The sequence below is a fragment of the Episyrphus balteatus genome, chromosome 2 (assembly GCF_945859705.1).
Source record: "Episyrphus balteatus chromosome 2, idEpiBalt1.1, whole genome shotgun sequence".
Lineage (NCBI taxonomy): Eukaryota > Metazoa > Arthropoda > Insecta > Diptera > Syrphidae > Episyrphus > Episyrphus balteatus.
The window spans coordinates 44,127,990-44,140,813 of NC_079135.1; the positions used below are offsets into that span (position 1 = coordinate 44,127,990).

At 32.0% G+C, this 12,824-nt stretch overlaps 2 protein-coding genes across 2 annotated transcripts; one reads left to right on the forward strand and one right to left on the reverse strand.

Annotated features, from left to right (window-relative positions):
- Window positions 1-125: 125 nt before the first annotated feature.
- LOC129910901 (protein IWS1 homolog) lies at window positions 126-5,841 on the reverse strand. Its single transcript, XM_055988497.1, has 6 exons — window positions 5,556-5,841; window positions 5,346-5,490; window positions 5,207-5,275; window positions 3,573-3,611; window positions 563-1,605; window positions 126-507 (listed from the first exon to the last, which is right to left on the reverse strand). Exons 1-6 carry the CDS (start codon window positions 5,745-5,747, stop codon window positions 241-243), a joined length of 1,755 nt encoding a protein of 584 aa, XP_055844472.1. The 5' UTR covers window positions 5,748-5,841; the 3' UTR covers window positions 126-240.
- LOC129910902 (pyruvate kinase) lies at window positions 3,593-5,300 on the forward strand. The gene has a single exon (XM_055988498.1). The coding sequence runs from the start codon at window positions 3,654-3,656 to the stop codon at window positions 5,199-5,201; it is 1,548 nt and encodes a 515-aa protein (XP_055844473.1). The 5' UTR covers window positions 3,593-3,653; the 3' UTR covers window positions 5,202-5,300.
- Window positions 5,842-12,824: the final 6,983 nt, after the last annotated feature.

A 12,824-nucleotide genomic window follows, 5' to 3' on the forward strand; every position in this document is an offset into this window, starting at 1 on the left:
GGTTGGAAATGTTCACCAAGCGATACAAAACGTCTATTGGAAACTTCATTCAAAACAGTGGGACCTACCGATTGCCCCAAACACTACCTTCTAAAATACAAAAGAAATAAATAAAACATTCTCTGTGCACCTTAAAAATAATAAAATTAATTTTATTTGACTGCAATGCAATTTGGGTCTTAATTCGACCCTGTAATTCCGCTATTAAACAATTGATTACAATTTAGTATGGATAAATGTTCAGTCTGTAGATTTTTTCGGTAAGTTTTCTAATATCTCTTTATATTGCTCCACAGAACCCATTTCATGTTTAGAGATAAAAACCACTTGTTGGGGTTTTTCTTGTTCTTTTTCCAAAGCTGCTGCTGCTGCTGCCGCTTCTTCCATTTTCTTCACTTTTTTGTTTTCTTTGATTTTATTTCTCACTTTGTTGCCAAGTCGTGATGCTGCCAACACTTTGCTGACCCTTCTGCTGTTTAGCCAGCGGTCGTTCCAAGATTCAGTTTTCTAAAAATAACAACAAAAAATAAGAGAAAGTTTAAAAAAATGACATATATTTTACCTTTTTTGATTTAGCTTCCTCTTCTTCACTTGAATCATCTAAACATATGATATCTTCTTGTTGTGTTATTTCTAACACATCGTCTTCCATGTGCTCTTTCATTTCATCGACAAGATCTCCTCCTTCCAAAGAAATTACATCGTCATTGTCATCATCTTCACTCTCTGAAATTTCCACTTTTTGTGGCTTTTGTGAACTTGTTTGGGGAACTGATTTCTCCTCTGTATTTTCAGTCTCCATCTTCTCTGCAGCTGCCACAGGTTTAGTTTCTTTTTGTTCAACTTGTTCATTAGAATCATCGTCATTTTTGTCAACTTTTGGCAGATCATCTGTGGCTGCGGTATTCTTCTTGTTTGATTCTTCTTCATCTTCTACAATTTCACCTTCTTCTTCACTTTCTGGTGGATCGATTTGACGTGGTGAGACATTTTGTTTGGAAGATTCATCTGCAGCTTCTGATGTACTCTCCGGTTTCTTTGGAGTGGGTTCGATATTTACAACGCTTAAGATTTCCAATTGTTGAGAACTCTTAGCGGGAGCCTCAGAAACTTCAACATCATTTTTAGCAACTTTGTTATTAGTTTTCTTTTCCTCATCCGAATCACTGATACAAAGTGTTTCTGGAACAGAAACAATCGGGATCACATCTGGAGACGGGGAACGAGCTTCTTTCTTGGGTACAATTTTCTCGGGTGATTTGTTACCGCTTTCATCTGGTTTGTTTTCATCTTCCTCACAAGTTTGCTTTCGGAAGTTTCGTTTTAGTTTGATACGTTTTGAGGGAACAGGGTCACCATTGGGTATTATAACTGTAAGTGTTGAAGTTGTTGGTTTTTTAGGTGCTGATGCACCATTTGTTGTCTTACTGGACTTTTTACGTGCAACTGGTTGAGCTTGAGGTGGTGGTTTTTGTTTGGGTGGACCATCTTCTTCAGAATCCGTATTGACTTCTATTTTGGTTACAGGCTCTAGTGCTAGTTGAGAGCGAATAGCACGAGCTCTGGCTTGTAATTCCAAAAGTTCCAACACGCTGAATTGTTTATCTAAGGAAAACGCAAAATTATATCATAAATTCAAATAACAAATCAATTAGGCAAAATTAATTAATCTAAAATTAATTTAATTAAAAAAAAATTGTTCAAGCTTATTTTTTATGAACAGTGCAAATTTTTAGCTTCACGGAGCCAAACTTACAGTATTTAAATAATACTCGGTCACATGCACGGTTCAAGTATAACTACGAATTCTGGCATAAAGAAGTAGAAAAACTGTTAAGATAATGTCTAGAGAAAATTTTGACACCTTCCATAAAACACTCCAACGTATTATGTTTTGGCTCTTAAGATTTTGATAAATTTTTTTTTCTAAAAATGCATATTAATATATCAATCAAAACTTCATACTTGTTTTGGAGGGCAATTTGATTTCAGATTTTGTTTTATTATTAAAAAAAAAAACTCTAAGAGCAAATTCGTGCGACCCAGTCGTGCATTATATTTTATTCGACAATGGAAAAATCAAAATCGGGAAGCTTCTGAAGAATGCTCGTTTTTCAAACGACATTTTGTAAGTTTTTAGAACCCATCTCAATTGACTTTTTCTTTTTCAATTCACTACTTCCTGCTCATAAATCATGCTTGGTGGTCTCTGAGACTTAATCGGATCCCCTTTTTGGGTCGGCAATGAAAATAAAGAAATCGGTAAACCGGAAAATTTTTTAAACTGTATAAAACCCCGCCTAGAACACGTTCCTTTTACAATCTATTACTATTTGCTATGTTTATTAGAACCTTAAGAAATATGAAGAACTCTTAGGGAGGACTTTTCTGTAATAATGACGTCGTTTATGGGGGATACAAGAAAACGTTACTTTGACATACATATTCTGACCCATTTCAACAGAAATAGCAACTTTAATAAATAAATAAAATACTAGCCTTTGTAACTGCGTTTAATTTATGTCCATATCTTATTTCAATCCTAAGAAGAATGATGAATAATAGAAACACCTAGATGTCAGATATCTAAGGATTGAAATAAGATATCGACATCAATTAATCGCAGTTACAATATAAAGGCTGAAAGACTGTTTACTAGACTGATTCAAAAAAATTTTTTGTTTTGTTCAAAGTAATACCGAAAATATTGTTGGAAATGACGGAAAAAAAATACCGTAAAAGTTTCAGCCCTTAATATTAACACTAAGTACCCCCGCATCGCAAATTTCTATTTCCTGTATCTCAAAACAAAATCTTTCCCATGTAAATATGGGAAAGATTTTGTTTTTGAGTTTGAAATTTTATAACTTTTTTATGGTTTTGAATCAGTCTACTGTATTTAAATAAACATTCAAACAAGTAATCTGTAAGAGTGGGAAATATCTAAGAGAAATTAAACGTTTATCTCTAAGACCTAACGTGTAGAAGATTAGGCAATATACTACTTAAAGAGGGAATCATTTCATTTTCATTTTATTAAAATAAGAGGTACGTATAGTAAGATATCTTCTATAGTACTTAGATAAACTATGTTTAGAACAAAAAAAATTTAAATTACAATTGATTGTTAATAACAATTTGTTATACAATATTGATTTGTTAAAACTAGGAAAAAGAAAAATAATTTAATATTTTAGCAATTTAATAATTAAATAATTTAATAAGTAAAAGCATTCTTTGTGGTTGGAAAAAAAGGTATTGTATTATGGTTCTATTGAGACGAGACGAGAAGTGGAGATCAAAGATAATTAGTAGCCAACTTCGAGAAACCAACTCGAAATTGCTTTAAATAAATGTTGCGCCTTTGTACACCTGTACACAATGAGCACAAACATTTTTATACTTGAATCTGACCCAAGTTCGAGCATATTTGAGAATTGCTACTTTGCTTTTTGTTTGTTTTGATTTTCAAAACGAGTCACAATTTTTGTTATAAATAAATTTACTGTTATTCTCTGCTATTTAAAAAAAATAAAATTGTTGCAATTTTAAAATTATTTGTAAATACTCACTATTATCGGTTTCATTTTTCACCTGCTTCTTCTTTTTGCCTGCAAGAAAAAAAAAAAGAATTTTTGAATTAAATTACCAAAATGGAAAATGTATTTCAAAGACAATCTGAACTAATTCGTCTTTTTGTAAAACCACAAATGCCAACAAATAATGAATTCCATGAAGTAACTCCTTATCAACTTGAAGAATATTTAAACGAACAAAAAGACCAAAACCCTAAACAAAAACATATGCTAAATCAATATCATCAATTGTCCATCATGGCCAAAGTGGACATAAATACCACAGAAATAGAATTAGAAAAGCTTCTTCATAACGACGTCCGTACATTAATTGTGCTGAAATACTACAACACTCCTCAGGACATGGACCAAATTTTTCTAAAAATCAATACATGCATTGATAGATTTTATAGAGAATCTCTTTACAGAACTCCAATTGGAATAGCAGTAGCTATTAATGGAGAACTTTTAATCACAGGTCGCATGAGAAACAATCAGAGTGTCTTTCTAGAGGCTGGACACATCATTGTTTTGACCAACAATGAGGAATACAAATATTGCTGCTTCAAGGAAGTGGTGTATGTCAGCAATTTGTCTAAATATTCTGAGTTTATGAAGCTCGGTGATATTGTTTTAATGGGAGAAAAAGGTGAGATTGAAGCCGAAGTCGTCAAATGTGGTTCTTTACCAATAACAATCAAAGTCACTAAACCAGGACTTTTGAAATCTTTTATGAGTTTCAAGATTCCCTTTTATATCAAGGAAAATACACTTAATCAAAAAGATTTGGCAGATATTGACGATGCAATCAAATACGGAGCCAATTTCTTGATGATTCCTGAAATCCGAAGTGTAAACTTCTTAAAATCCATCAAAAAACACATCGGCAATGATGTAAACTTAATAGGATCAATCGACTTTGAGTATTTGGAATCAAAATTCATTGATATTACTGATCATTTGATGGAACTCGATGCTATTATCATCGATCAAATATTTTGTCCAGCTTCACAGAAACTACTTGAAAATGCAATTGCCAAATGCAAGAAATTTGGAAAGTCATTAGTTGGCAATGTTCGTTTAAAAAAGTGTAGTGACTTTAGGAAGCTAGAAAACCACATGAGAATTCGACAAATGGATTGTCTAATGATCCAGAAAAGCCCACTACGAATGAAATTTCCTTTAATCGCTAAGAAACTACTCCCAGTTGGCAATCAGAAATTACAAATTCCCCCTTTGGATAGTTTGTCATGCAAAGATGGAATTGTTAATTTTGTTCTGCGAACTATTTACTCAATTCCATGTCAGGGAATTGTGGTAACTAACGCTTGTTCAAAAGCCGCTGAAGCATTTTCAACTTTTCAAATTTATTGCCCAGTGATTGTTGTTGTTGACAATGATCAGATGGCACGTCTATTGAATCTAAAAAAGAACCTTAAAACCATCGTTGGTCGAGATAACATTCCATCGATGGATTTGGGAATTGATTTTGGAAGGAAAAAGGGTATATTCTCAACTGGAGACTTTATTATTTGCATTTCTGATAGTCAAGAGGAAGATTCTCAGATTTGTGTCAATCTACGGGCATATTTTTTGCCGCCAATAGAAGAAGAATTGTTTGAATAACTTACCTGCAGTTTTGGGAACTTTAGAATCGGCGACATCGCTGTCGGAAGAAATCTCTTCCAGAGAAATGTGTTCTATGAAATTAAAAAAAAAGAAAAACACGAATCTAATGGTTTCTTTGGAAGTAATTTGAGAAATTGTTACCAGTGACAGCATTGACATCATCTTCACTCGAAGTCTCCGAGTCTGTTGGACATTTAGTTGAATTTATAATTGAAAGGAGACGTTTCTTTGAAATGCCAAGAATTTCATTTAGACATTGTTCTTGGATATCTTCCAATTTGCTTTTCTAAAAATTATAGAATTTATCAAACTTAGTTTATTTATGAAATTAATATAATAATAATATTGTACTTTTAAAAATTCTGGAGCAAGATTTGTAATTGTTTTTGGTTTCAACGATGAGAATATTTGCCGAATTAATTCAACTCTATCATCGACATAATGTTCCATGGGACAGATGAGATGGTCATCTTCTTTTTTGATTTTAATTGGTTCGGGAATTTTTGTTGATTTGGATTTTTTCTTTGATTTTGAAGAACTCATGATTATAATTATATTTATTTATAATTTAAATAAATAAAAATTTAATAACAAATTGATGAGGTAAAATGGAAAAGGAGAACTTTTTTTTTAATTTTTGTTGTTGATGTCAAATTTGAAATGTCAAATTTGAAAAAGGTATGTTTGTTTACTTTAATTTAGCCTTGTTGACAGCGGATGTGTTCAGAAAGAAGGTAAATAATTTGTCTGCGCTTATACAACGAGTCAAGTATTTAAACTAAAAAACTGTTTCCTTGCAAATCAAAAACTCAGGCCGTGTGCGAATTGCGTTAAAATGTTGGTTAAAATATGACGTTTGGTTAAAATTTGACACTAGCATGGTGAATAAAATGGGTTGAAATTTACCCAGCTGCGGAGCAGGGTAAAATTTTGACACTAGTGGTTAAAATTTGACGTTTCTCAAGATAGAAAGATCAAGATAGATTTGAAATTATTTTTGTTATAATGCGTTGATATTTTAAGAAATGTTAAAAGTATTAATACAAAGTAATTCCTCAAATTAATATTCATCTTGAAAAATTGAAAATCTACTAATTTATTTGTTTGTTTTTTATTTTTAATATTTCTATTTTGTTGGCAGCTGGTGAACTACGAATTAGTGTTAGAAGACTGAATTAATAAATTTCTTTTTGATCATAATGAAATGGGAATTTATCGATAAAATAAAAAAAAGTATGTGAAATTGAGAATTTCTTACATTTTCATACTAGAATATTTAACTTGATATATTTTCAACTGGGTTTTGTTAAAAAAAATAGTTAATTGAATATAAGAAAAACCATTTTTGAGGGTAATTTTGTTTTATCTTGAGGGAATTTTATTCAAAGTAGTACCAAGAAAAAAGTCCCACTTAATACATTTTAACAAAATTCGCACAGCAAAAAAATAAATTTGATCCCTTTTTTAACCAAACGTCAAATTTTAATCGTGGTAGAAATTTTAACCAACATTTTAACGCAATTCGCACACGGCCTCAGTTCTTCTTATTTGAAAACACAATCACAAACACAAAAGTATTTTGTAAATGTATGTGTTTCTTTATTTATCAACGACTTTTCTCTTCGAAACAAAACAAATTATGAACGTTCATAATAGGAAACCGTAGCAACCGTAGAATTTTCTATCGGTAGAAATGAGCTGTCAAAATTTGTATGGGAAAAATATTCCGCAAATCATAGAATTTTATCTCAAAAATTTGAAGCAGAAACCGTAGAAAAAAAATCTGATAAACCTTGGGTGTGTTCAATCCCCTATCGGATTGACTATCTGGGATCCCCGTATCTAGAATATCGACGCGTTTTGGACGCGTTTTAGACGCGTTTCGGACGCGTTTTTAGATGCGTTTCAGGCGCGTTTTAGAAGCGTTTTTCTACATATTATTTTATTTATTTTAATTTTTTTCTATTTTGTTTCTTTTCCTTTTTTGGAAATTCCACTGCTTTTTCTATTGTTCTGAAATGATGAGAAAATTATTTTAATGAAAAAGAACACATTTTTTTATTTTCACATGGCCCGACCGAGAATCGATCCCACGTACCTCTGCATACCAAGCCATCACCTTACCAGTAGACCATACTCGAATTTTAAAGATAAGTGGGAAATGGGAGCTAATTGAAACCTCACATTAAAATGCAATGTTTTTTCTAATGCGTAACAAACATTGCATATCTGCAGGATAAAAACTTTGCATACTTATAGGTGAAAAACATTGCATACTTACAAGATGAAAACATTGCATACTTACAAGAACCTCTTAGAACAGGTCTTATAAAAGCCTTCTGTCACTTAAAAATACAAGGTTTCTTTAGAACGGTTCAAACAGGTCTTAAAAAGGTCTTCTTTAACTTATATTTACAAGGCTACTTCTAAACACTTCTAGATAGCCTTAAGGAGACCTACTTTTTTTTCCAAAATGGTTGACTTGCGTGAGTAAGCTTGAAACTAAACGTATACAAACTTGTCGAATCGAACAAAATGGTCCTTATGCAAGCAAGATTATTACTTGGGTTGAGACGCGTTTCGGAATCGATTTGGACGCGTTTTGGACGCGTTTTGGGCTCGTTTCGGATGCGTTTTAGACGCGTTTTGGACGCGTTTTAGACGCGTTTTGAAAGCGTTTAGGTTTTAAGTCATTGTATTTTTCAAGACTTGCAGTTATCTATGTAGTTCTCTTAATGATTTTCCCATTCAGTACCTACAATGATAATTTCAATCCTCTTTTTCGTAATAAATTTTATACACATGTATTAACATAAAGTTCTTTTTTTATTTATTAATTTTGAACTCTCTAGTACACTGACCAAGTAAAAATTAGTCACAGCCACACACTTCCATCATGTTAATAAACTGAACAAATTGCTTCCACTCTACCCCCACCCAAAGATTATTCAGCACATTGTGTATTATATTGCCATTATCAGGCACCCGCATAATGATTCACTGATGATTGTAATCTAATTTTATTGGTGCTTGAAACATAAATGAAGGTATCTTACTGAAATATTAACAAACATTGAATAACAACTGTGAAATTAAAGGGTTAAGCCAACCTTGACATAGGAATGTAATGTTTTATGTATTTTAAATTCTTTCATCAATTTATTCAGTAAGATTTTTTATTCTAGGTATTCCAGTTAAGTAAAATACACTGTGAAAAAAAAACTATCAACGACAATTTTAAATTAATATACGATATAAATTCAGCAGGAGAGAGAGGCAACCTGGATAAATCAAATTTCGAAAATTTAAAATCACAACTAAGATAGGCTAACTTTACAACAAACTGCTACAGAAAACTTGTAAATCTGAACCAAAATTAATACCCTTACCATAGGGTTTCCAGAACATCTCTTTTAAAGAGAACATGTTCTCTTTTTCAACTCTGATCTTTTTTACACTCTCTTTTTTCATAGTATTCTTTTTTTGTTCTCTATTTTTCAAATGTCCTCTTTTTAGTATCTTTTTTTATTTTCGTCCATAGTTTTTCAAGATTGTTACGATTATCTGTCTCGTTGTTTCAACTCTCAAACTCTGCCCACTCACAGTTAAGGTAAAGTGTTCATCGCATTTAAATTCAAAAGAGATGTTCTGTTTTTCGTTTTCGATCTACATATTTTATAATTTCTTTTTCTACACGGATCTCAGTTTAATTGCCTTTCAGCTCGATCTTTTTATCTAAGTACTTTTTAACAATTTAAATAAATTGTCGCTCGTTAAAAAGCTGACTTGTGCAGTTATTCCAAAGTTTACTTCTCTAGAGAAGTTAAACATTCATTCAAAAGATTTACAATAACTGAGAATATGGACGCGTTATTCTTTGCAAAAATTTGATCATTTTTAACGTAATTCCTGTATCCCAGATCCACTACTTTTAAGTAACTCTTTAGGAAAAATAAATTTGTTCTGCTTATGTGACGTTAGCTTTTGCTTTTTCTTATCAATTACTCTCTTTTTTGTTCTTTGTTTTTTTTTTTTTTTCTTTTAAGTCCTCTTTTTTTATAGGTTCTAGAGTAAAATATTCTCTTTTTATTAAGGTCCCAAATGGACACCCTACCTTACCAACATCACCGATGGGCAAAGTCTTTAACTTCTTGGTTTGGAGCTACATACTTCAAAAATAAGCTAAACTTAGCTCCAATTTATTCGCTCTCAAATCTTATACAAATTTTTAAATTTCTTATTTTAATTGGCGGCTTTTAAAACTTCGAAATGAGCTGTAATAACATAAGGGGAACGGGTCGATCTAGCTCACTTTTGAGCTATGTACAATAGCTCAGCTCTCTTGAGCTGAGCTAAAAGTGAGCTGAGCTATTGTACTTTGTACCTAGCTTAAAAGTGAGCTAGCTCAAAATTTGAGCTGAGCTCAGCTAACTTTTGAGCTTTTTAGCAACCCTGTTGGGTAGTTATTTGTAATAATTGAAAATCACATTCCACTAATTTCTTGCTACTTTAATGGCGGTAGAGAAAACAAAAAAGTCTAACGGCCAATTTCTTCACATCAGTCCTAAGTCAGCCTAGTACCCGGTCTAACTAGACCAGGTCCTAGCACTAGTACTCGGTCCTAACGCATTTCTTCACATTTATAGGACCCGACCTAAAATCACAAAGCAGTACTAGGAATTAATACGTCTAAACTGGTCTAACTGTCATTTTGACAATATTTTGATGTTTGAAATAATTTATTTTGATATTTAAACGAATTTAACAAAACAAATTTAGACAAAAAGTAAAAAATAATAAAAAGAATATTGAAAAAAATAAAAAAAAAAATGTGGTTAAACTTAACAAGAAGCCAAGAAGCAAAAGAAATTTGATTTTTTATCAAGAACTTTCAGTCAAGAGTGAATTGATGAGTGAAGAAATGTATGATTTGGTAAACAGACAATGCAGAGATACAGGTCACCAAAAACGACAAAAGTGTCATTCAAGTACTCGAGGTATAAACAGGGCCGTCTTTAACTATCCTGAGGCCCTTGGGCACACAAGAATTTTGGGGCCCTTTTGGAAAGTAAAATATGTACAATGGTTGGCTTAAAGGGAAGGGTTATGGTTAAAAAGGGGTGCCAATATATCGTTTCATATAAAGTAAAGGGGGTGCCAATAATACGTGCATCGAGACATCAATCGTTGCCACTGCCAATAATTGTACCCTGTATCCGTTATAAGTTTCAGTTTGAAGAATTGGAAAAAAGAGCTCAAACGGATTGATAGATTTGCTAAAAACTCGGTACAGACGATTTCTACGTAATTTTCAAGAGCCGTTTTTTTTATTTTTTGCCTTTTTATTTTAATGTCTCTTTTTCAACGGATATCTCCAATATAAAGTTTTCGAGATATTGCAATTTTCTCAAAAACGGATAACGATTTTGCTTTAAAAAAAAATATGTTTTGCCGCAAATAAGGCCGCACTTTTAAAAGAAGAAAAATATTTTTTGGACCGTTATTAACGGTACCTACTTGCCATAGAACCGATTTCTTAATGAAAACGACACAACCGATTTTAATGAAAATTTTTACATAAAAAGGTTTATACTGATATTAAAACTAAGAAAACTTAAAAAAAAATTATTTTGGATTAAACAAAAAAATTAATTTTTTTTTTTTTGAAAAACAATTTTTTTTTAAGTTATTTAATGAATTTTATGTGTCAATCTTTAATTACGAGAGCAATTCGCAATTCAAATTAAAACCATTGTACCATGGCGTTTTCCATTGAACCAAAACATTGATGTACCGTCGACGAGCCGGCAATAGTTTTTTCTCAAACGTTTTCCAACGGAAAAAGTATTGATGTTTTTTGCCGACGAATTGATTCTTTTCGTCTTTTAATACGAATCTACTCATATTTTTACACTGATTTTAACACGCACTACAAATTTGACAGTTTTGCAAACTTCAAACGAAATTATTATTTAAGGAAAAAGATAATGGAAGAGAATTCGTTGTTTTTATTAATAAATAATAAATAATCTTACCTACAGTGGAAAAAAAGGTATTTTTCTTGTTTTTTGAAAATATTATTGTCTTATTTTTTTTTTTTTTGAAAATTGAATTTGGGTTTGGTGGTTTGGATTTAAATTTTTTTCCGCATACAACGCCACATATTTTGTTTTCTTTTTGAAAACATATATTTTCCGTATAGGTGTAGAAAAAAATGTATTTGATTGTTTGGTTGCCATATAAAAACTAAAATTTTTTGGTAGATGGTCTGACCGACAAAAATGTTTTGAGAATATAATATTCGTTCCTTCGGGGCCCCCTGAGAATGGGGGCCCTGGGCACGGGCCCCGTGTGCCCTTATGGTAAAGACGGCATTGGGTATAAACGGATCTCCGACCTTTGTGCAGCAAAGCCATTAGGTTGGTGTCAGTTTCAAAAAAACATACATGTACATAAAAAATATATTTTGATAAAAACTAAAATTTAAGAAAAACATGTCCTGTGTCTTTTTTACTACATTGCGGGAAAAATTTTATCCTGATTTATAGGCAAGTTCGAAGTAGTCGTAGGCTTTTGCTTTTTATGTCTTATTGTGGCTTGCAGCTCAGTCGGACGTCGAGGAATGCTAATGCAGAACGTCTACATAAAGACCATCTTTCTTGACTTGGTTGTCACTTTTGGAAAGATCGAACAAAATGGAAATATTTTTTTGGTACTTGTTCATAAATAATGTTCTTTTGTCCATTGTTCCCGTTTCGGCATTGCATTTCTCACTTCCGGTGTTTATGGTAAATTAAAAAAAAAATAATTCAATAAAATTTTAATCACATGTTGAGCGAAAACCAAGAAATTAAAAAATCTGTCAGATATCTCTAAAAAAGAATGAAATCGATTGCATTTATTCAAGTACTAAGCGCTAGACTACCGATTTTGAGGTCCTAACTTATACCGAGTCCTAACTTATACTCGGTACCAATTTGACAGTACTAGGGATTAGGACTTTTGTGAAGAAATCACTTGGTACCGATTTGAGTACTAACGATTGGTATAATAACCAGGTCCTAGCTGATTTTGAGGAGCTAGCTAGTACCGAGTCCGAGTCCTAACTAGTACTGGGTCCTAAATTGACAGTTCTAACGCTTAGTCCCTGAGTCAAGAAATGAGTTGATACCGATTTGAGTACTAACTTTAGGACAAGGACCAGTACTAGCGTTAGGACTCTGTGAAGAAATTGGCCGTAATATGACTATCTTCTATAAAAGTAACCTGGGACTAGCTGGTTTACTATGGCATCCTAACAAAAGGTATATTTAATTCAATGCACCTTCATATCCCTACAAATATTATTCTCGGTGCACAAAGCAATTACATAAATCACTGTCCACAAAAATTATTCATAAATTCATTTAAGTTCATTTAAAATTAAACAATACCAAATTGAAATCACTTTTTGTTTTGTTCTATTTTGCATTCAAAATTTTTGTTTATAATTTCAAATAAAAAAAGAAAAGTAGAACAGTATCTTTGACCTTTGATGCTGTTTTGTTGATAAAAATAGCTTGTCAAACAAATTGATTAATAACAAAAATGATAAAAAGCATCTTTCATTTCTAGTCATCT